General features: G+C 44.2%; 2 protein-coding genes across 5 annotated transcripts; one reads left to right on the plus strand and one right to left on the minus strand.

Annotated features, from left to right (window-relative positions):
• Positions 1 to 5,466: 5,466 nt before the first annotated feature.
• dnajc19 (DnaJ (Hsp40) homolog, subfamily C, member 19) lies at positions 5,467 to 7,919 on the plus strand. The gene is made up of 6 exons (XM_079739461.1): positions 5,467 to 5,593; positions 6,283 to 6,334; positions 6,577 to 6,650; positions 6,821 to 6,900; positions 6,993 to 7,063; positions 7,536 to 7,919. The coding sequence occupies exons 1-6, from the start codon at positions 5,591 to 5,593 to the stop codon at positions 7,598 to 7,600; spliced, it is 345 nt and encodes a 114-aa protein (XP_079595587.1). The 5' UTR covers positions 5,467 to 5,590; the 3' UTR covers positions 7,601 to 7,919.
• Positions 7,920 to 8,056: 137 nt separating this feature from the next.
• Positions 8,057 to 21,401, minus strand: fxr1 (FMR1 autosomal homolog 1; the record flags this gene model as incomplete). Of its 4 annotated transcripts, none has more annotated exons than XM_079739367.1 (18): positions 8,057 to 9,875; positions 11,655 to 11,746; positions 12,992 to 13,069; positions 13,518 to 13,727; positions 13,809 to 13,918; positions 14,033 to 14,126; positions 14,349 to 14,574; positions 15,118 to 15,213; positions 15,543 to 15,652; positions 15,903 to 15,981; positions 16,461 to 16,631; positions 17,032 to 17,148; positions 17,757 to 17,850; positions 18,168 to 18,316; positions 18,779 to 18,850; positions 19,054 to 19,147; positions 19,635 to 19,687; positions 21,322 to 21,401. In XM_079739367.1, 18 exons carry the CDS (start codon positions 21,388 to 21,390, stop codon positions 9,681 to 9,683), a joined length of 2,109 nt encoding a protein of 702 aa, XP_079595493.1. In that variant the 3' UTR covers positions 8,057 to 9,680. The 4 variants fall into 4 exon arrangements, with proteins under 4 accessions (XP_079595493.1, XP_079595494.1, XP_079595496.1 ...); XM_079739368.1 differs by having other exon boundaries at positions 15,118 to 15,204; positions 21,322 to 21,390; XM_079739370.1 differs by lacking the exon at positions 12,992 to 13,069 and having other exon boundaries at positions 15,118 to 15,204; positions 21,322 to 21,390.
• Positions 21,402 to 23,775: the final 2,374 nt, after the last annotated feature.

The raw sequence follows: 23,775 nt of genomic DNA on the forward strand, positions 1-23,775 counted from the left end.
GAAAGCACTTCTCTCCTAAAATATATATATTTGGGACTTCAGATTGACGGTCCCTGCCAAGGCTAAGAAACTGAATAATGTGCACACTAATTTAACTGCTTAGTGAGATAAATCAGAAAAATGTTAAACAAGAAAAATAACTGAATTCAGAATGACCATCTCCTCCGACCATCAACTCTGTGACAATGGATCTAATTGTGGCTGTGGAGGCCTAGAAGACAAGATGACAAGGAGACAGTCAGGAACCATTCTGGTCCTCCATCCAGGTATAGAAACCAGCCGCTGGCACAGGCCCAAGGCAGAAAACAGCCGAGCCTCAAAGCAATAGCCTGAACTGCAAATCAATCTCTTTAAATATTCACCTGTCTGTGATTGAACGACTGTAGTTGTAACCCAATTTCTTTACATGGATTATATGGACTATTCTAATACTGAGACTTCTGAATAAAGGTCTCTTAGCTCTACCTGTTGGATCCTCTATTAGTTATCGGAGTTTGTTGAGTTGCTCTATCCTATTTCAAATGTCCAAAGTGTCAGAAACAGAAAATCTGAGTTGAACTATGGACTGGAACTATCTTGGTCAAAACCTTTGAACGATATTTCAAACCTTTATGAAGACAATCATCATGCACTGCTGCTCGTGCAATCATTCCTTTAGGGGAATCATACATTTATCTTATTATCTCAACATGAACCTCCATTTAAAGTAGCTGCAGAGGTTTCTGTGATATTGCGACTGTAGACTTCCTAGAAACTAATCTAATGGCACTCATTAAAACGATTTTCTTTTGAATAAATGGCACATTTTTCAATTTATGAAACAGAGTATGTTGTAAATATATATACTGCACTTCTCCTCTCAATCGTACCTTGATATTTTTACAGAAAATCTAAGAGCCAAATCAACAAAACAACAATCAACAAAATTGTTGAAACATACATAATGTACTTTCAAAGCAAATTGAGGCAATGGCAGTTGCCATAATTGGGAATAGTTTGTTTCTGTACTTTTTGAAGAATCAGAATAAAAAATACATAGACTTAAGGCGTATTAATTAACATGCAAGGCCACTTAGTCCTTCAGGGAAAAACTATTTGGAAATTCAATATTGCCCATTGTTTTTTCCATAAAGATTATGAGCAAAGCAACCCACAACATGGTACTTTATGGTGAGGTTTGTAAAACTTGACATAACAAGTTTGAAGAACACAATAATGATAAATTTCAGATCTATCCCAAACATCTTTCTTTAAGAATTACACAAGCAGATGTTAAATTGAACGCTTAGTATAGTATTGCAAATTATGCTTGACAAAGATTAAAATGACACAAACTAACTATCTTAAGTATAAGCCATGTCTATAATATAAACACTTATATACGACTCTAGCTATGAATAATAATATACAGAAAGTGTCATCTTGGCTGTCGGAGAGAAAACAACGCATGGACAAAAATCTAGCAGGTGGCATGAGCCATATCTGAATTGTGATGTCCCTAATCCATCAGCCCTGCTCCTATTGGAGGATATATCCCTCGCACAAGTGACTGCTTCAAATATACACAGAGACGGTCAAGAGGTCACACCGATCTCCAACGCAACCTTAATGACAACGATTACCAGCTGTGGCCAATTTGTGGAAGTTCAAACTGTTCAACAATTCACCTTTAACTATCTGTGGGAACACGTGTCATTTGCAGCGTTACTCCAGAACTGCAAGTACTACAACTTCAAAGTTTGCAATGTTTTAACACATAAGAATATTACAGCATTGAGCTGAAGCAGTCACTGTCAATGCCAGCCTATAACTTCTACTACTAAACAACAAACATCCAACAATCAATATTCGCCCTTTTCCTGATCCTCAAGGCATCCCAGTCGTCTGCATCCTGAGTTTGAATAATAAACCTCAGAGCCCCTGAAGGGATTCATTGTCACTGCTAATCACGTCTCACAATCACAAACATCCCAACTTTTCCCTCCACTCTCCACTCTGTATTCACGCTGATTCCCATAAGGCACTGCCATTCAGGTGCCTCTTCTAAAGTAAATAATCACACACAAAAAAGACGCCAGGAAGACAAATAGAAACGGACAACAAAACGAAACAAAAAAGTCTGGAGAAATACCTTTGAGGATGCCCAGAGGACGCCGCCGGACGGACAGATGTGCAGATAGATCCCCTACTCCCTCTCCCTCTTCGGCTGCCTCCTCTCTCAGTGTGTTACAGAGAGCGACTGCTCCGAGCCCGCCTGGCATATCTAATTAGAACCGGGCTGTTGTCACTATCTGAGGATCTACCTCTCCAATCTCTCCTGACTCAATCTTCCCCATCTCTGATTTTCTTTTATATTTATGCTGGAATATTTAATTGTAGACAAAAGGTTACTCTGGGCTCTATTCATCGTGCACAGGCAGAATAATCTCCTTTAAAAGGCTTGACATTTCAGGCTTTTCAAAAGAGGCTGAAAAAATTATATCCAAGCTTTTGTTAATCAATGAAGTAGAACTCCCCCGAACAAAAGAATTAAATTGCTTGGTTGGGTTAATAAAACACACAGAAATAGCTGCTTCCTGTGGGCTTTTGTTCCTGCCACTGGTCCTCTTTACACACACAACCAGCACTGTAATTCCATATGATTTGGGGGGCAAAACTCTCATTTCACCACACAGTTGGCTTTTTAAATCCTATTGAATGAACCAGTCTGTGAGGCTGCCTGATTGGAACCTCTTGCCTGCGCTTGGCTGGCTGCTGGCTACAGTAGAGAAGGGCTCTCTCCATTTAAACCTGATTCTCGCTAAAGAAAGACAACAGGTCCACTACAATTTACAATGTCTATACTGCCCGTGACTCAGAAAAACATTGTAATTATGCAAATGATAGGGGCAATAATTAGGCCCTTTGCTGTCCCGATGCGTTTACTGCCACATGTCTCTGTTCCAACCGCAGAGAACACACACAGCAGGTCCTGTTGTGTTACAAATCGCTCCTGGCAGATAGAGACGCACACAAACACACTCACACACACATCTTGCAGATGTTCACAGAGACTCAGGGAATTCTAGCCGTCAGTCTTAGAAAAGGTTCCGGCATCCGGCAGGACATGGAGAAGAACCCTGTGGTCACAGAACATGGGCGTGTTCTGTGACCAGAGCTACGGCACGTTGGTGCTTTTTAGTTGACATGCGTCTAGTCTGTCCGGCCGGTGGACAGACGCTGCACGGTACACACACACTTGAAACTGGAGTGAGAAGTGAGACTGAAAACAATCAAAGCTTCGGTCCTGCAAGTCATTAGAGCTTCATGAAACATGTGTAAAGAGTAAGTTTAGGAATCAGAGAACAAGGATGGTATGGTGTATGGTTTATGTACATTATTGGAGGTCATGTCCACAGAAAAAAGTAATCACAGTCAAGTGGATGTTCTCGATAGAAGTGGGTGTCCAGTTGTTTGAGGGTTGTTAAGTTACTACTCAAGGTCATTCGACACATTCTGGAGCCAATTGTTTGTGAGAACTGGTCAAACCTCCAAAAGGATCCGGCCCTTCCTCACAAGGGAAGCAGCTCAGCTTCTAGTCCAATCACTGGTCATCTCCCGCCTCGACTACTGCAACTCGCTCCTGGCTGGACTCCCTGCCTCTGCGATTAAACCCTTGCAGCGCATCCAGAATGCGGCAGCGCGCCTCGTGTTCAACCTACCAAAGTTCTCACATGTAACCCCCCTCTTCCGAGACCTCCACTGGCTCCCTGTAATAGCTTGCATCAGATTCAAGATGATGGTACTGGCATACAAGGCAGTCGATGGAACTGCCCCTGCCTACCTCCAAGCATTAGTAAAGCCACACACCCCAGCTCGATCCCTCCGCTCAACTACCTCAGCTGGACGTCTGGTACAGCCATCGCTAAGAGCAAGCAAAGGTCGATCAGCGAAGTCACAACTTTTCTCTGTTTTGGGACCTCAGTGGTGGAACGAGCTCCCTGCCGATGTCAGGACCGCAGAGTCGCACACCAGCTTCCGCAAAAGACTCAAAACTCACCTGTTCAGAGTTCACCTCGACTACAGTAGCTGCTGTCATTGCTTTACACGGGGAATGGGTTAGCCTAGTGATTGTAATACTTGCACTTGGTTCTATGAACATCTTTACTGTACCGACAGCGATATATTGGTTCACTTCTTATGACAATTGTACTTATTGTAACAAATGCACTTATTGTAAGTCGCTTTGGATAAAAGAGTCTGCTAAATGCCCTAAATGTAAATGTAAATGTAAACCTTGGTTGATTTATTCAAGGGGTGGCCAGCAAATATATCAGTTAACAAATCATAGTCGGGTCTCAATGTCTTGGTCACCACGGTTACTGTACACGTTGTAGGACATGGCGGAGCTAACAGCCTAATGACATTTCTCCACAGTTTTCTCACTGCATCCATAGTGGTAAACTATATCCATAGACCTCTGAGTATTGATATCTGTTTTATACATTGGTCATTCATCCATAGTGGTAAACTATTTCATCAATAATAAAAGTCATGGTTGGAATTTCTTTGACATGGTCGATTTTATTTACCTACTTTTACATTCCCTCTCAGAACTTTTGTGTTACCTCTCAATGCTTTTGTGTTACCTCTCAATACTTTTGTGTTCCCTCTTACCTCTCAATAGGTTTTGTGTTCCCGCGTCAGTCTTTTGCGTTGCCTCTGTCTTGATCAATAACTCATCTGTGAAACAAACACCAACAATACACAATATTAATATAACATATTAACTAACTTCACTCTGAAACCGTTAAGTGTCCCAGTGCCAAACTAAAACCAAGGCCACAGTCACTACATCCCCCCCAGCCCTGTACTAACCCCCAGACCACATACAGTACATCCCCCCCACATCGGTAGTAGGGCGGGGTATGGGTGTAGCAAAGCCTAGGTGGAGTAAGTGGTGCTGGGCGAGGAGGTAGTGTGGCCTGGGTCGAAGAATGGGGCTGGGGTGGCGGTAGTTCGTTTTGGGGCTAATTAGGTTGCAGCTTGTTGTCTATCTTAGTAGTATTATCGCTAGCTGTTATTTACTTTACTGTTAATATAGTTTGCTGTTGACAACGGTGTGCAGTTGTATCGCAACAGTTTCATTTTAGATACCAACTTTCCCCAAAAGACTGGAAACCTACTTCTAGTTATCAAGCAGGGAATCAACCTGTGTTAAAGAAAGCACACCCACATATAGCCCCAGTATTTTAGCCTTGATTAAACAAGGTGTGAAACTTAAAATGTACGTTAAAAAGTAGCAAACCTTTATCGACTTTGACACAAAATGTCGAAAAACGTGGAAAGAAAAGACGAAACCGCCGACCTGCCAAGCGACAGGCCCCGGCACCGGCACCGCAGCTGGCTGCCACTCAGCCACAGGCCCCGCCCCTGGCTGCTGCTCCACCAGATTGCGTCTCGGCGCCCTTACGACAATTGATTCTGATTTACGGCAGATGCATGACGACACGAGTTGTCAGCATGAGAGGTCATTTGTGACAATAGTGCGAAGACACATGCTGGGACGTTCTGGGAATCGATTGTAACATCAACTCAACATAACATCAGCATGGTGAGTGGACCTCGTTCTGTGGCCGATTGTTTCCCCTGTGACTGCGACTCTGTTTGGTGGAGTTAGCTGACGAGCTAGCTGATGCTAGCTGGTGTTTTGATCACTGACCTTGTGTCTGTTGTCATTAACACCACACCATGAGTGTGTTTATAAACGATTAACACGGTTACACGTTCACCCCACATGTTGTGGGAATAAACAAAGTCTAACTGATAGTAGGAGGTGATCAGTCACCATCTGACTGCTACCAACACACATGTCCTTCATAATGCGAGGTTCTCCTGTCTTCTGATGTTCTCCTGTCTTCTGATGGTCTCCTGTCTTATGATGGTCTTCTGACGTGATGTTCTCCTGTCTTCTGATGGTCTCCTGTCTTATGATGTTCTCCTGTCTAATGATGTTCTCCTGTCTTCTGATGGTTTCCTGTCTTATGATGGCGTCTCCTGTCTTATGATCTCCTTATTCTGACGTGATGTTCTCCTGTCTTCTGATGGTTTTCTGACGTGATGTTCTCCTGTCTTCTGATGGCGTCTCCTGTCTTATGATCTCCTGTCTTATTCTGACGTGATGTTCTCCTGTTTTCTGATGGTCTTCTGACGTGATGTTCTCCTGTCTCTGTTCTCCTGATGTTCTCCTGTCTCTGATGTTCTCCTGATGTTCTCCTAATGTTCTCCTGATGTTCTCCTCAGGCGAGCTCCGCCGTGGTGGCGGGATTGGCACTAGCAGCGGCAGGGTTTGCAGGTAAGAATTTTCTGTTATTAGCACTTTTTAATAAAATGTGTATACTTTCATGTTATTGTCTCTCAAGACCAGGAGTACTAGTAAGACGACGGTACTAGTTACAGAGATGCGATAGATCCACACGGATATTGATTGGAAAAACGTCCTGCATGTGTGTACAATAGCACACTTTTATGGTAATCATATACAATATATCAGTAGTACGTTTAAAACCTATTTGTTTGTTTTCTTTATCTTTTCAGGACGTTATGTGTTGCAAGCAGCAAAACACATGGAGCCTCAGATGAAACAAGCCCTACAGAACATCCCCAAATCGGTAAGAAATAATTACATGTTCAGACTTCAAAGCAAACGCCTGAAGTATCTAATGTAGATTATTGTTCGAAATGAGGTGTGGTGTGCCTCCAAAGGGGTAAAGACTACTACAGTATGCGTTTTATTTTGGTACTTCCAAAAGTTGCGACAAAGGTTGTGTATGCATTGCAGGCTTTTGGAAGTGGATACTATCGGGGTGGATTCGACCCAAAGATGACAAAGAGAGAGGCGGCGCTGGTTTTAGGTGTCAGGTGTGTAGCCACTGTTTGACATGATTTTCAGACCATCCAATATCACAGATAATATAACCTGATTGTTATGTTTGTTTGCTTTTATATTGCAGCCCCACGGCAAATAAGAATAAGATCCGAGAAGCCCACAGAAAAATGATGATTCTAAACCACCCAGACAGAGGTAATTTTTCATCAGACTGCTCCTATAAGTTCATCCAATCCTACAATCTCTGTGCCAGATAGAGAGACTGTCTGGGCGAACACATTTGTCTGCTATGCAGAGTAAAGGTGATACCTTCTCAGGACATACCTACACTCACGATGCATGCAGATTTAGCCGTGCGAAACATGGCTGCCGATGTCATTCCTGGCACACAACTCCTATTGCAGACATGTTTGGTTGTTTCAATTGATAAGGCTGCTTTAACTTTATAAATCCTAAATACAACTCTTTTCACTGGCAATATGTGTATATAGTGGTGGGCCCAGTTACCAGTTGCACAACCTTAGAATGAGAAGTCCTTGCTACATGGATAGGTGTTTGAGCTGTAGGTCTCTTATGATGGCTCTCTGGTCGTGCACACAAAAGTTTCAATGTGGTTCCAGTGTAGCTGCGTATCTCTTTTGAACTTGACCTGTCTTTGCTCCTTCAGGTGGCTCTCCATACCTCGCCGCCAAGATAAATGAAGCAAAGGATCTGATGGATGGGCAAAAATAAACAAGTGTCTGGGTTTTGCTTTGTCACATTGACAATTATTGCCTATTCTACTCTGTATATTCACCTTGCCAGGAAACACCAGAGTACACCATGTGCTGTACAAACATTTGTCTTAAACTATTTGTGATGCCCCTGTTTTAGCCTATACAATTATCCACTTGAAGTTTGGTTTTGATTGCTTAAATGCTTGTATACTTGTTATATTCAGATGGTTTTACTTCGATCATAGCCCTATGAAATTGAAATCAAGATACAAATGGTATTTGGGAGTCCACTGGACTTAACTTTGCCCTGTAAAAATGAGATGCATTAAACATTTTCCAACAAATTATATTGTTTCTTTAAATGATGATGCCTACCATTCAGCAAACACTTATGACCAGTTGCCAAAGAATGATTCAACACAGATGCATATGTAAGTCATGTCAATTTGACTTTTTTAGATCTTGAGGGAAGATCATGTTTATTTAAGAACTACCTGCATACAAAACATATTGCACATCAACCAACCAGAATGATTCTTAAAAAACAAAACAAGAAAGTACTGTAGTCGCCCACAAAAAGAAACCACTTGGGGAGCCACACAACACTCAGTAGTCCAAATTGTCATCCATCTTAAAATAAACAAGCTTATTAATGCCAGTTTTAGTGTCAAGAAGAAGACAGCCTCACTAACTTAAATACTGCATGTTTTTTTGTTTTTTTTTCCTTTAAATAAATAAATCTTTAGTGAAACAGTCATGACCATGTCCAGTCTGTGGAAGAACCATGAAAATGACATCCTGATCTGGGCGTTGTTCCCAGAAGCATCTTTAAACACCAGGGATGTGTATGCCCACTGCCCGGAACGGGCACAGAACGAACAAAGTATAAACCATCTTTAAGGTAACGGGCAGAGAACATGTGGTACAGACCCTGTTACTTAAAAGAAAAATAAGTCTTTGCATTGCACAAGTTAAGAGACTTCTGAAGGTTGGATGAGGGTCCATAGCCCTTGGCATCCACATGGCCTTCCCTTCCTTCAACCAGAACAAAGCCACCTGCAGCTCAGCGTCAAGATGTCATAAGGAAACCCAGCTCTGGCAGCTACATCAGTGTTTAAAAAACAACATTAACATGCCAGTTTGACGCGCTAACACTACGGTTATTTCAAAAAATCAACAAAAAGAAGTAACAATTCAGTGCAAAGAAAGAACTCTTCTACTCGTTTTCCAGACACATAGTACATAACATTTCCTCCTATGACGGAAAAGCAGTTGCATATTGAAATAAAGGAAACAAAGCAGCTAACATCACTCCTCAACTCAACAGATAGATATAAGAGATAGAACCTGATTTGAAAGAGATCTGATTTGAAAGCGATAGGCCACTGAGATCCCTCCTGCATTAGCCCCAGCCTGCTCGCAGAGGTGGGGATGGCGTTTAGGGACATATAAACAGTTTCCATGCTGGCAGGCCAGACCAAGGCTAACGAAGAAGAGAGATCTCATAGGATACTTTTATATGTAGCCAGGCAACGACATGTTGAATCTACACTCAAGGCACGACAGCTGATCACTTGTACGTTGGACATACTCTGACCAGGTTTCCAGTAAACGCAGACATGCTGTGGTTGTGTTTCGGGCCGAATGGATCATTTATGAGTTGAATTTGACATGGGAACAGTGACGAGTACAGCCTTGTTGACCACAGCATGGTTTGGACTGAAATCCGGTCAGAAGTTTTTCATTTTTTGTTTGTCTATTTTTTGTCTCGTCTTCAGTACCGCCTCGCCTGCAAAGATACTCAGAGAGAGGGAGAGGGAGAATGAAAAGTGCAGTACATAGAGATATCTGTGAGTTTGTATGTTTGACTATCTTTGGCAAGCTCGTACATGAAGACCTATAGTAAAAACAGTGATAAAATGATCAGAGAGCCCGTCTGGGATATCGAGAACTGTACTGGGGGTTCAAATATTTCAAACAAAGGTGAAAAAGCAAAAATGGAAGTGGTGTGTTCCACTCCACCTTTGAGGCCATTTGAGTACTGAGCATTTTAACAGAAATAACCCTAATCCCATTTTCTTGGTTATTGCGTCTAATTAGGAGACTCCGTTGACGGTCGCCTGTGTGTTAGGTTCACCCTGGAGGGAGGCTTTGGCCGGCCTCTCCGTGGAAGACTTTGGCGACCCGGTCTTGTCGCTTGCGCCCTGGTCACCATCGGCTTTCTTGCTGGGAGTGCTGTTGGTTTTTGGGGCAGTGGGCGGGCTATTCTCAGCGATGTCATCCACATGAACCTGAGTGACAGGTCAAACATATCAATCAAAACACTTGATTTGGACCTAGAGGGAAATTTGCGTAGGCACTTTAAGACATTACAGGAAACTTTAAAAACATAAGCTTTACACATTATAATACTTGTGTAATAAGTGAAATGCAAAAGTAAGATGTACACGTTATAATCATGCTACTCTTTATCAAGAAAAAAAACACAAAAAGTATAATGAATGACATGGAGGCGTTTAAATAATTTCAGTCTTGTTATTTGAATTAAAAAATGACATCCACTTATCATTGATGAGTAACTCAAATCAACTTGTGTACAATGGCTTATTCTGCCATTACAGGGGGATTGACGACAGCTTAAAGTCAAACTATTTACAGTGTACTACAAACTAGGGCTGGACGATATATCGGTAGTAAAATTTATACCGGTATATTTTTGAAAGAGATATGTAGTTGAGACAATATCGCCATACCGGTATATTATATATTATTTTGATGTTGCTTTGCGAGCGCTATTTTATAAGGCCGACCGCTGCTCTCTGAGCCTACAAGCCATGTTTAGCTGCTCAATCCCGCCCCTTACATGTACGCAGTGTTCTCCCACCCACGTTACGCATCACAACTAACTTTGAATAAACACGTGGTGGTAGAGAGTACGAACCCGTAAAGGGACATGGGGTAAAAAAAATGTTTTTAATGTTTCTCGTGCTCACGAGAAAGTATCTCGTGAGCACGAGAAAGTATCGCACGCATATCACTGGCAGTGTACGTGTGTGTGACGTCAGCGAGTCAGTGTACGAGCGAGGAGAGCGAGCGGTAGCGTGCATGTCAGTTTAGCGAAGTAATGAACAGGTCCGGTTGTGTGTAAGAATAAAGTACCCAGCCTGTCAAGAATCGGTGGCCGCTTCATTCCAACCATATTCCGACCTATCGGCAGACCCACTGCCGGTCAAAGCGAAGGGTGTTGCCCCCGATAGCGTCGGCCCTGGAGGGAACATCTCCCCTGTGCGGGTTCCGTATGTTTCAAACAGGCAACACTATTGCTTTTTATTACACGTCTCTTCTCAATGCCGTGGAACACTCCGTTCACTTGCATGGGCCCTTCACAACTTCCGGCGGTGAATTTATATTTGATAATTCACCATTGCTAAGTATAATCATGAGTATAATCGACCGCTGTCAAGGAAAACAAAGGATTTTTTGCCTCTAATGACGTCTTTGGTATCACTCCGCAAGTAGTCCGGTAACTTGTCAGCCCCGGCGTCTTTGGTTTCTAAGCGACGTCACAACTTTGGTGGACTATTTCTCTGCTGATCAACACTACGAATGCTGGTTACAAATGAATTGTAAAAAGACACACCATGAAGTTATTTTTCGTTTAGGCAAGTATCCGTGTAATAAGCAGGATAATGTATAGAACATAGCCAGTCATTATCGAAAATAAGCCCCTTCAGGGCGAAGCAAGACAACTCCACTGCACGTCGGTGTCCTGGTCACCCTGTCGGGGCTCATTTTCCCGATAATGACCGGCGTTCTATACATTATCCCTTACACATCTGTTGTTAAGGCACAGCTGTGCTCCGTGTTGAGCAAAAAAAAAAAAACTAAATCTAAATAAATGGTTGATGGTGAATACTTGTGGCTTTGAGTTAAAACAACACACTTTACCCGTTTTATTCAAAATATCGTTATAATATCGTATATCGCCATTCGAACAAAAAATATCGAGATTTGAGTTTTGGTCCATATCGCCCAGCCCTACTACAAACTTAATCCATGTGTGTACTGACCACTTCCTTCTTGTTATTCTTGGTGTCCATGCCCGCTGCATTCTGTCGGCTCTCAGAGTCGGCCCGTGAGATGTAGTCAGCCACTGTCACAGCTTGGGGACAGAGAGAGAGAGGTTGTATTTAACAGAGAACATTGGGTTCCTACTGAATCCCCGCGATCATATAACCCAAAAGCAGGTGGTGAGAGATGATTGACGGTTAGCGTGTAGCAAGCTTTACACCCTCGTAGGGCCTCTATTATTAGTCATGCTAAAAGTGCAGGATTGCAAGGTGGACAGATTTAAAGTTTAAAAAAGGGGCAAATCCTCTAATGCTCTGATGAACAAAGGAGGCCTATTGAGGAAATCAGGCCAAGTTGCACTTTGGCATTATAAATGCATATTCAATCACTGAGAATTAATAAGAAAAAACCTTGGAAATGTATTCACATATTATGAGAAGGAAACACTGTTTGAGCTAGTCACTTCCCACTATCAAAAAACCCACTATATATATCCTAGGTTTTGAGAAAGTAAAGATTTGGACCAGGATCGATTCATAGCACTACTATGTTCTGGATCTCCTTTAACTGCCACTACTAAGCTTATGAAGCATCACAGTGAACTCGTAAAGGAAAATGTATCAGCCTTGCTCTGAGCACTCATTGGACTCAAGTTGGAAAATGTAATGAGAACACAGTGAGTCAATTAGAACATGAATACTCTGAGGAAACCCTCAGGGGTCGTACAGACACCAGCTCCCTGTCCTGAAAGTGTTGTGCCATGTGAAGCCCATTCCTGTATAGCATTGAGTTCCTGCAGATTCTGATTCGAAGCGTTGGCTGTTTCGATTATGGCAAGCATGGCTGATTGAGTTGAAGTAGAACAGAGCATGTTGAAACAGAGATAGCACTAAAGATTCCCGCTGCTGGGAACTAAAACCCGCAGACGCGCCCTTGTAATTCATCTACACCAAAGACAGCTCCAAACAGTTAATACCACATTTAACCAGGTAACTTGTACCGAATACCAATAACCAACAATGAACCCAATCATTATTAAAGCGTTCTTATTTGACACGCTGGCGTATCTTGACGTTATTCTGCAGGTGTAACCGTGGTGTTACAAGGTGGTTACATTGAGGCCCAGTTAGTTGATCAGAGGGGTTAATGTCTTTAAGGCGGGGCAGAGGTCCCTCCTGCCGCCAACGGCAGAGAGCAGAGCGTGCAGCAGCAGACCACTCAGGGTTCTGCATTGTGGGTTAGGGGGGAAACGGAACCACCACACCGCCAAGCCGTTAGACGTGGATCAGCTGTCCCGGGGGGGGGGGGGGAATGATTTGACGGTTGCCGTGGTTACCTGGCTGCCTGGCGTCGGGCAGGCGGTCCCGGCGGCGGCGGCTGCGGTTACGACGCTGAGGTTTGACCTCTGGGTCATCTGGGGCGGGCGTGGTCAGAGAGAGGGGGGGGGGGTCTTAAAGAGTCTGTGGTAGTTTTGGTTTTTTTTCAGTGATCCCTTCTGTTACTCTCACTCATCATAGAATAAAACTATTCTGTACCTGCTTGGACTGGTTTACAGCCCGACCAACCCCAGGAGGCGAGGCTGTTTACGCCTTTAAAACACCCACAGTGTTTAGGGAGGGGATGGTTCCTCATATCAATGAGATAAAGCTTTGGGGATTATTACAGGTGCAAGGTTCCCAACAGTCGCAATGAAGTAAAGTTTGTCCTTTCATGGACGTCTACTGTTCATGGTCATGTGGGTGTCTTGTGGGTGTCTTGTGGGTGTCTTGTGGGTGTCCTGTGGGTGTCCTGTGGGTGTCCTGTGGGTGTCCTGTGGGTGTCCTGTGGGTGTCCTGTGTGTTCGCTCCAGGCCCCCCTCCTACCTATGCCGTTCTCGCTCACGGAGGCGTTGTCCGATTCGCTCATGCCGTCCATCACCGTGGTGTCCTCGTCCGTGCGCCGTCGCCGGGAGCGACGGCGGCGGTTGGCGGGCAGGTTGGACTCGCTGGCGTCCGTGTCGGCCGTCTGGTCCGTCTCCGTGTTGGCCTCCAGGGCGCCGTAACCAACGTTACCGTCATAGTCTCCTCGCCCAGCTGTCAGAGACACGCCCAGGGTTTACTCACGTCCTTCATTAGCGTCCGTCTCGTACCGTGTGTGTGTGCAATGAGTTTTACCAGAGTTGTTCCCGTATCCTCCTCTTCCTCGGCCTCCCGGACCCCCTCGGGCTCCCCTGCCGGCCCCTGGCCTCCTGCGGCTGTCCCTCTGGGGCCGCGGGCCCCGCTCCCTGTGGCCGGCAGGAGCTCAGTCAGCACAACCAAGTATATTTATTCATTTATATAAAAGACTGCAAGGATTGCATGCCCTCCGTTGCAGTGATCTGTAACCCAGAGAGCCGTACCGGTCCTGGTCCTCCCCGGCCAGGGACCAGTCACTCAGCTCGTCTTTGCGCTCTGAATCCGTCTCCGAGGCGTTGGAGTGCTCCGAGTTGGTTCCTGGAGGCGCACCGTACAAAGTAGTTCAGATAAATCGGCATTGGACGATCACCAGTCAATTCTGCTTCCCATGAATAATATTCATGGGAATTTATTCATACAAATAAACTACATCGCTTTTCACTTTCCTTTGGCCAAATCCCCACCATTCGTGTCATAACCAATTCTCATTGGTCTAAACAAAAAGGGGCTGGTTGAGGCGTGTCACACTGGGGGCCCTACCGTATCCAGAGGTCTGGTTGGGGCCCCTGCGTCCGCGGCCCCGGCCTGTGTAGGAGCGGCTGTTGTGCAGGGAGGAGCCGGGGCCGGGGGCGCCGCCCTCCTGGCCGTAGCCGCCCCTCTCCGCGCCGCGCTCCCCGCGCTCCCGGTCCGAGGGCCGGTGGCCCTGGGTCACCGCCCGGAGCTGCTCGTCGATGTGCAGCCGCTCCAGACGAAGCTGCTCCACCTCCTGGAGGAGGAGGAGGAGGAGGAGGAGCAGGAGGAGGAGGAGGAGGGGCAAGAGGAGGAGGAGGAGCGGCAGGAGGAGGAGCAGGAGGAGGAGGAGGAGGAGGAGCAGCAGCCGGTGAGGAGGCAGACATGAGTCTGGTACAATTCTCATGCAACTATTGCCCTAACTATTGGTAATCAAGTGACCCTAACGGATTCAGCAGAATGCTTCTTCTGACACACACAGCTAAAGCCGTCCGGTGTGGCGGGAGCGTAAGTCGGGTGTTCTCCTGTGTACACACAGCTTAGAGATGTCAGAAGGCAGAGCACCAGGTTAACTTTGTTTCCCTTTCCCTTGCGGTGATCATCTCAGGGGGGATTTGCAGCAGACCTTTACAGAGTAGCGTGGAGTTAAATGTCAGCTGAATGCCAGGAGGAGACATGCATATCATTAGCGGGCTGCTACTGATTTGCTCAGACATGCGTCTGAGCCCCCGGTTTATTGCCGGTGGCGCCGATCGATCGCTATCACGACACGAGGCAAACCCCCGGTGGACGTGCTTACGTTGAGGTAGGAGATATGGTACTCCAGCAGGACCTGAACGTTGCCGATGTTCTCCTTGGTTCCCACGAAGGTGAAGGGAACCATTCCCTGTGTCGGCAACACACACAAGCACAAAAGACTTAATTAGCACGGCACCAAGGGCCGGGTCACCATGACAACACTAGGGGGCATTGGGGTCTATAGAAACGTGTCATTTCTATATCAGCTAGCTTGTTTAAACTTTGACGTTGCATGTTATAAAACCATACTAAAATAGTTTATATAAATGAACTAGCGTTTATGAAACAGCTGGTCTGTATATTATTTAATCCTATATAGAAGAATGGCTTTCGACGTCTGGCTCTGGCTCTGTATAAACATTAGACAGACTGTACTTGGTAGATGTAATAACAGCCGCATAGAGTAGCCCAGCAGTTGATGCTTACTTCCTGCCGTGGCTGTTTGTTGTCGTTGTCCCCCTCGATCCTGACCCGAACCACGCCAGACTTGTCCACTATCTCCTGGATCACCTTACCGTTCTTGCCAATCACCTTCCCTGTAGACAGACGACAGATTTATGTTCAAGCCCTGGCGGGAGCTGGATCAACCACGACACTCGCGGTGTACATTTCTCCCGATTGGCTCGGGATGGGGCTATCAAAATTCACTGTTGATACTCTGATTAATTATTGACGACTGAGACAAATTCTAAGTAATTCTGAGAACTGGGGACGTTAAAATAAGGGTCAGGTTCTAGCCCAATCAAATGCGGTGAGAGCTTCAGTCGTGTCTCCGTGTCAACCTACCCACGAGGTTCCTGGGCACCTGGACAGAATCCTCCAGAAACTCCAAGATGTTCCTGGCCTTCTTCACCGCCTCTGCCGTCTGAAAGAAACACCGGAGTCAGGCTCCTGGGCCCCGATGCTCGAGCAGACCGCCTAGTCTGTCTGAGGCCGCATCTTGTTCTTGTAATTGTGAGCATGTTAACCCTGTGATGGAAGCTGATCTGCTGGCCACTCACCACCTGCTAAGTTATCAGGTAATTAACAGGTAAATGTTCTCTTTTTATATTGAGTCGCTTGTTTAACTTTAAGACCCTACATATAGTCTAAAGCCATTCATGAGCTAAAGCCACCGTCATCATCATGCATTTTCTTTATTCTTCAATAAACCAGATTTTTATCTTTCCACATTATTTCAGCAATCACAATAAAGCAATTGAGGAGGGTGGAGTTAGGGGCACCTATGATATATGTATAAAATAAAACAAATACTATTTAACACAATTTGTCATTGTGTTTCTTATCTGCATGCCGGATTGCAGCTATGGGAACACAGAGCCTGAACACTCAACAGGTACCGACCTCTCCATAGATCCTGAACGTCCCGGTCTCCTCGTCCAGCTCGATCGCCGTGACACCCGGTATTTTACGCGCCTGCTGGATGTTGCTGCCATGGCTACCGATGGCCAGCCCCATCAAATCCGTCCTCACCGTAAACTCTTCCTGGAAGGAGGAGGCCAGCTGCTTGGAGCTCTGGGGAAGAAACACAACCATGACACTCCAGCTTTACACATCCACCCACAGTAAGTAAGGCATCCTCCATCACTGCCGTGTTGCTGACTGAGTGCTGCTGCAGCCAAACGTCCAGGGGGGCACCAGAGCAAACTAACGACCCAAAGACCCAAAACTCAACTAAGGAAAAACTTCTTCAGCTTGAGAGTGACCAACACATGGAACAACCTACCATCGGAAGCGGTGAACGCACCAAGTGGCAACAGTTTCAAGAACAGACTGGAGAGATGCTGGAAAAAACACTGCAAGTACAACTCCCAAAACATAAGTACCAGCAAACACCCAGTAAGGTGCTCATAGTGGCAACTGGAGCCAGCGATCAGAAGAGGTAAACGGGGGCCGTACTGGGCTACGTACTGACCTCTAGGTGCTTGGTGGCCTCCTGGTTGCGTGACATCAGCAGCAGCTTGGTCCTGATGCTGCGCAGGTGCATGTCGCTCAGCAGGGAGACGCGCTTCACCGTCGACTCGTTGTTGGACTGCACACAGCGAGCCACAACAGGGGGTTAAAGAGCACCTATTGTGCTTTTTTCGACTTTTATGACCTAAAAACGTTGTTATAATGATTTATAGTCATGTTTAACCATACTAAAGTGTCAAATAATGACGTGCATGCATTTAGAGTATTCCCTGCTGAACGTCTGCGGTGGCTGTGCAGAGCGCTAAACACTAGGGACGCCGGTCGCCATTCACTTAAAATTGAGGTTTAAATTTCCAGGATTTATCTACGTAGAACAATCCGGATTTTCCATGTATGGTAATGCTGCAACATGCTCTTCCGTAAGGTAACCAATCACAACGGAGCGGGGTTGGCAGGAGGGGGGCGAGGGGGCGGAGGAGGACGAAGCCGAGTGTCGACAGAGAACGCTGAAAGCGCCCGGATGAGAGGAAGAGTTTCCCGAAAAATCGACATTGTTTTTTGTGCTGTGATTCGTGTGAGGTTGCTCTATAGGAGTCATTAATAAGAAATGAAGAGCAGAAAGGTAGTATAATAGGAGATCTTTAAAACACAATTGAAAGACACTAAAACGGCAAAATGAGGATGGCCGTCTCGAATCAGACATTATATACAGAGGCGGGACGTTACCATGACAACGAGTTGGCTGGTCTCAGGGCAGTAGAAGATGCAATAGGCTCCGACAGCTTTCTTAAAGTCCTTATGGGCCTGCTCATTCTGGCACCTAGAAAAGAACGAGAGAAATGTTCCATAACACTGACCCGATACACAGAGCATGAATCACACAACATAGGCAACACTGTGTGACACCTATGCCTTTATACAGATGACTCATTTTCAATATCAATAGTATAAGACTTTGTTAAGTGTTTTGATCACTTTTTTTGTATCTCAGTTCCTATTTATTGCTTTCATTTTAGCCAAGGTAGACGGTGTAGGGTCATTGTGTTCTGTGGTCATGCTGTTTGCGGCAGAGGCATCTTTGGTACTCGTTAATATCGTATATAACTCCAGCAGTACATGTTTGGCTGTTGTACATACGCCTCTTGCAGATCCTGAGGAACAGGCACGGTGCACTTGTAGAAGGAGTTCTTGGTGAGTGCCTTGTTGGGGTTGATGGGACGCAGGCGCTCAAAGGTCACGATCTCGTTGTAGGTGGCATCGCAGGCTGCGTACTCAATCACGTAGAACTGGAAAACACAAGCAACGGGTCTCAGGGGTAAATAACAGACATCCTGTCAGAAGGAAATTAACTGATCCAGGGATTTCATTTTACAAAAAGTTATGATCCAACCGGTCTATAATTCCTGGTACAGTTTTTAACATTGGGAGAATACCAAATCATCAGTTTCATACGACAGCTTAATCAAAGGATTACAGCGAACTCCAGCACAGTTCAACTACAAACTGACCAAACCGAGCAAGTGCATAGTTAGTCAAACAATGTCTAAACAAAGATTCTTTACAGGACAAATACAAGTTAACAAACAGGCAACTTCACACCCTGTTTAAGATTCGGTTCCAAAGGCTGTTAATGAATTGGTGAGGATGTGGTCGATGCTTGTTGCTTATTTTATACTGAACACAGAACTCTAAATAAGATCCCTATGTAATCCAGTGTTATTTTGTTTGTTGTTGCTCCAGCTCCTTACATCCCCCTTCATCATGCGAACTTTAGCCAACCACCATCCACAGGGCTCCTGCTCATTGGCTCTGGAGAAGATCTGGGAGGACACAGAGAATGTGGAGTGAGACAGATGAAGAAAACGTGAAGAAAATTTGAGTGCAGTGTCGGAACATCTAGATCCTCAGTAGGTGTCCTCCACAATATTGTGAGCTGACTTTCTAGATTTGCCGGATGGGACCTTGGGGGCAGGACCTCCTGATCTCCAGGTGTTCCACCTCCGTTTGACCTGTGCTCACTCACCTCCACCTCCTCCCCCTCTCCGATCTCCTTCGGAGCGTCGCTGGGGGGGGGCATCCTGATTTCATCGAAGGGCACCTGGCGTTCCGGCTGCCAGCTGAACATTGAGAAGCATAGCAAATAGTTTTTTTACCGTCACACTTTCTTTGGCATGTTTACTTTGAAACAGATCAAACTCTCGGTGTTAATGACGGTAACTTGATCAGTTTCAACAATCAGTAGCAGAAGTGGTACATTTGTATTGGCTAGTTTTATTTTAGAGCCAGCAACATGGCCAATGCACCTAACCCTACAGAAATATGGAACAGGTTAAACAAGGAGTTGGTTCAGTCTGATCAAAGGGTAAAGCATAAACTTGTTTGATCACTTGCATCTGCTTTTCCTTTGCCATTTTCTTACGTGTTTGGCCTGCTTACAATATATCTCAAATATTCCATACCAGCATAGGGCCTAGATAATGGGTTGTAATATGACCTATACTTTTACATTTACAGATTAAATACAATTAATAAATGTCAAGGAACCTCATCACTTGACTACTCAGTGCTGTCGTAGACAATGTCATAGTGTTGGTATAAACTTACTTGTTCTCGAAGGCAATGCTGAGGGAATCATCATGAACATCTCGGACAAAGCCCTGCAAGCACAGACACGCCATTTACTTAAATGGAAATATATCGATTCCAGTAATATAAATTATGCATACAACAAAAATAAAGAAATAAAGGAGAAAATGGTGGGAAAGACTGGTGTAAGTAATGGTTATCTAACCCAACAGATTTAATGCTAATACAAAATAAATGCTTCATATCACAGTGAGCCAGCTTTCCTGTAAGCATATAGGTTATGGAGCTAATAATACCGTCTGTGATATAGCTAATTGTTTCTAGCTATCCTACATCAACAGCTGCAACGACCAAAAAAGTTGCATGCAAATGAAATGGATTAGCAAAAGGTAGCCTCTTAGCTGCTTCAAGTTCATTGTCACAAAGATTAATTTGCAGCCAGGTACTACAGATTTAGTTAAATAATAAAACAAGGAACAACATCCACCACTTCATCAACAACAGCGACTAAAGAGGTTATTCACACACACACACATATTAGATATGATTTATTTATAATGGCACTATTTTTTGTTGATAGTTTCTAGATAACACGAATCAAAGAACACTAATTTTAAGGTGATCTTTGCCATTGAAGCAGGAGTGGCATGTCACTAGCACTCTTAAGTGGAACAGAGCATTCCAAAGAGCGCTCCCCCCCCCCCACACACACACACACACACACACACACACACACACACACACACACACACACACACACACACACACACACACACACACACCTATCTATAGCAACTTGGACATTCTGACTGCTACATGTTGGAAGGTGGAGGCCATCAGCATTCATGTAACAGGAAGATACCAATAAGTTCTGGAGCTCTGGGTGCAGTTATATGAAAAGGAGACGAAGGAAGGGAGGAGAACAATGTGAGCAGGACATGTAAGGAATGGTGGATCGAGGGAAGCAGGAGTGAGGAGGTATGGTGGGGTGTCTCTGGACAGCAGGGCTGGAAATAGCGCTGAAATTCAGGGTATCACTGAACCTTTTCAACATGGCAGCTGCTATGGATTGACAAGGAGCAGCTGACACACACACACACACACACACACACACACAGGCACACACAAACACACACACACATACCTTAAGCATGATGCAGAACCAGATATTAAACGGCCATAGCCGACCCACTACTAAGTTTCAAGCGTTCCCAGATATCGACTGTAACAGTGTTTGAGTCGAATAAAAAGCCTTAAGGCAGATGGTTGAGTAGCACTTGCCCTGAGGACCACAGCGATCTGAGCAGGTTTAGGTAACACCAATCTCAACGTTACCTCACTTGGGCTGGACTCATGATACAACAAGTGAGCTGTAAACTACCTGCTAACACCGGGCTGGGCCGGCCAACACCCACCAGGAGACACACTACAGCCACCACCATTCAGACAGTGTGGTAGATGATCTAATCTACACGGTGTGTTGGTGTTCAGACCCAGAGCAGCCGTCTCCAGGTGACAGAAGGAGCAGCTAGCCGGTTAGCCTAGCCTGCTAACCACAACCACAGAGCTAACGGTGGTCGCCATGCAGCAGCCCGCTCCACCTGATCCAACAGTCACGATACAGAACCATGGCCCACTATTTATAACTTTAGTCTAATGTAATGCACTATTTGGTGCTAGTTGGCGGTGATACGGCGGTATTTACCTTGTAATAAGCCCCGTTGGAGCCACGGACTTCCACCGACAGTTCCTCCATATTGGATGCGCAAAGCATGCTGGGAGCGCAGGTGCTTGGCTCCCTTCCCATTCAGTAGTAGTAGTTCTAGTGCTTTAAAAAGTCCTTAAAAGAGCGCAGCTGGACGCCACCTGCTGATGTTAATAGTTTTAGTTTATGCTTTATTTTTGACCACATGTTTCAAGCTTGTACCAGTAATGAATGGTTTCTTTTCCACTTAGTGGACAACACCATATACGTTTTTATGAGTTTGTAGATAGGTTAAAGACTACAAACATGGCCTCTCAACCATTTCCGCCCAAGCCAAGACAGATCAAAGGTTTACCTGGATCAATTAAAACATGCGGGCGTGGCCTATTTACCATTTCGCCCGATTCCAATATAAACTGAACTGTGTTCGAGAGATACTTCATGCGATTTTACCCTTTGTCTCTGTTGGAATAAACCACGTATTGAACATTTATCATTATCCGAGTGATACCTAGCCCGAAACAACCACACCGAAAAGGATCAAATTTGTTTTTCGTCACCGCAATTAACTCAGGTCCAGTACCTGTTTGAGACGATACGATGCTAATTCTGCAAAGGACATACAATTTATATCTGAGTTTATTAAACGCCTCTAGGTCTAATTAGAAAACAGTTGACATCAGCAAAAACAACTGCTTTTCATCTATCAGTTTGCACAAATGTTTGTAAACATAATAATAATAATTAATTATATGCAACCAATGTTATTTATTAATATTATTAATAGTAGTACTAGAAGTTTGGAGTTGTCATGAGTCCAGAAAAGTATAAGATCAATTCCAATGTGGAATTCATATTATACTTCCTTATAATACCGTATATATATATATATATATATATATATATATATATATATATATATATATATATATATATATATATATATATATAAATATAAATACTAAGTAGCCTATAAATATATCCATAAAGCATACTCCTTGCAATCCAATCATTACTCTATATATGGCTTTTGATAATACATCCATTTATAGAAATTCTGTTTATGTTTTAATTTATTTTGTGTGTTTATTGCTTAATGCTATTATTGATTTACCTACGCATCATAAATATTACTTAATGGCTCTTATTGAAGCAACAAAGATCTAAGCCTCAGGATATCCACAACAAGCAGAATGTGACAGAATGGAGCCGGCCTTGTGTGTGTGACGGGTGACAGATGAAAGGCCCTGAGACAGCAGCCTGGTGGTCTTTAGAGTGGCCCCTGTGACACCTAGTGACCAACCACTCTCTGGGCCTTCAGCATATCACAGATATAAGTGTGTGTAATAATAAAGAAGTCATAAGAGATTATGTCCCACATTCCCACATCTGTAAAACTAAGCAAACTGTTTATCAGGTTTTGATATTTTTGGAGAAAGGAAAACACAAAAGGCAAAAACACAAATTAATTTTCTTGAATAATTGTGTTGTATCTATTGTTGTTATATTCATTAATGTTAGTTGATGTTTGGTATCTGCACATGGAATAATAGTGTATCACACACAAATTAATACTGAAAGACACAATATTGAACATATGCAACCATATATTTTTTAGGAGTACCTCAAACCGCCATTTAAATACAATTAAATACAGACAAACCAATTATTCATGTCAATATGCGATGCTTAACTGAGTTAGTATTTTCAAGCGTACCAACAGCGCACTCGCGTGTGTGTGTGTAGTACCTATGTATGAGTGTGTAAGATGGCGAGAGCATGTGTGTGTTTACGTGTGTGTGTCTGTGTGTTTTGGTGTGTGTGTGAGTGTGCGTGTGTATGTGTACGGTGTCCTCACTATTGGTGTGTATCCCTCAGTGGTAAAAACATATTCTGCTGGGTGTGTAGACATTACCCGGGTACCTCATGGTCGGCCTGATAGTCCGTCCTCACGTTCCGATTTAAACCAGTTTACCAATTCCATTATGCTAAGCCTGAACACTGGTTGGAAAATGATGAACGATTACGTGAAATACATAATCTCCCCCTGCTGCACCACCATGGCAATATGACAGCCAAATTTCATTCATCCTCTCCAATTTCTTCCTTATTTAAGGCAAGAAAATGACTGGGCCCAGTAATCAGATATGTAACAAGGCTGTGTGCATGAGTTAAGCTCACTCCCATTAGGCTTTCAGCATTGCACACACATGCACGCACACAAACACACACGCACACAAACACACAGAAAGACAAATATGTTTCATCGACACAAACTGTCTTATTTCTGATATGCGTTTACACCAATTTCAAGGACTGTTTTGAAGACGATAGGTTCTGTGAAGAATATTTGGTTGGTGAATCCTGTTTGAAACACATCAACCTGAGAGGCTTAAGGGCTGCATACACCGGCCTCCCTATGCAGAAGCACACCATCAAAACACACACTCAAAT

The sequence above is a fragment of the Pollachius pollachius genome (genome assembly GCF_949987615.1).
Source record: "Pollachius pollachius genome assembly, chromosome: 7".
NCBI lineage: Eukaryota > Metazoa > Chordata > Actinopteri > Gadiformes > Gadidae > Pollachius > Pollachius pollachius.

Excerpts from the sequence above, each read along its gene's own strand:
- dnajc19 (XM_079739461.1), top strand. Across the intron at positions 6,335-6,576 it reads AGCAGCGGCAGGGTTTGCAG|GACGTTATGTGTTGCAAGCA; the intron begins GTAAGAATTTTC and ends TTATCTTTTCAG. Across the intron at positions 6,651-6,820 it reads TACAGAACATCCCCAAATCG|GCTTTTGGAAGTGGATACTA; the intron begins GTAAGAAATAAT and ends TATGCATTGCAG.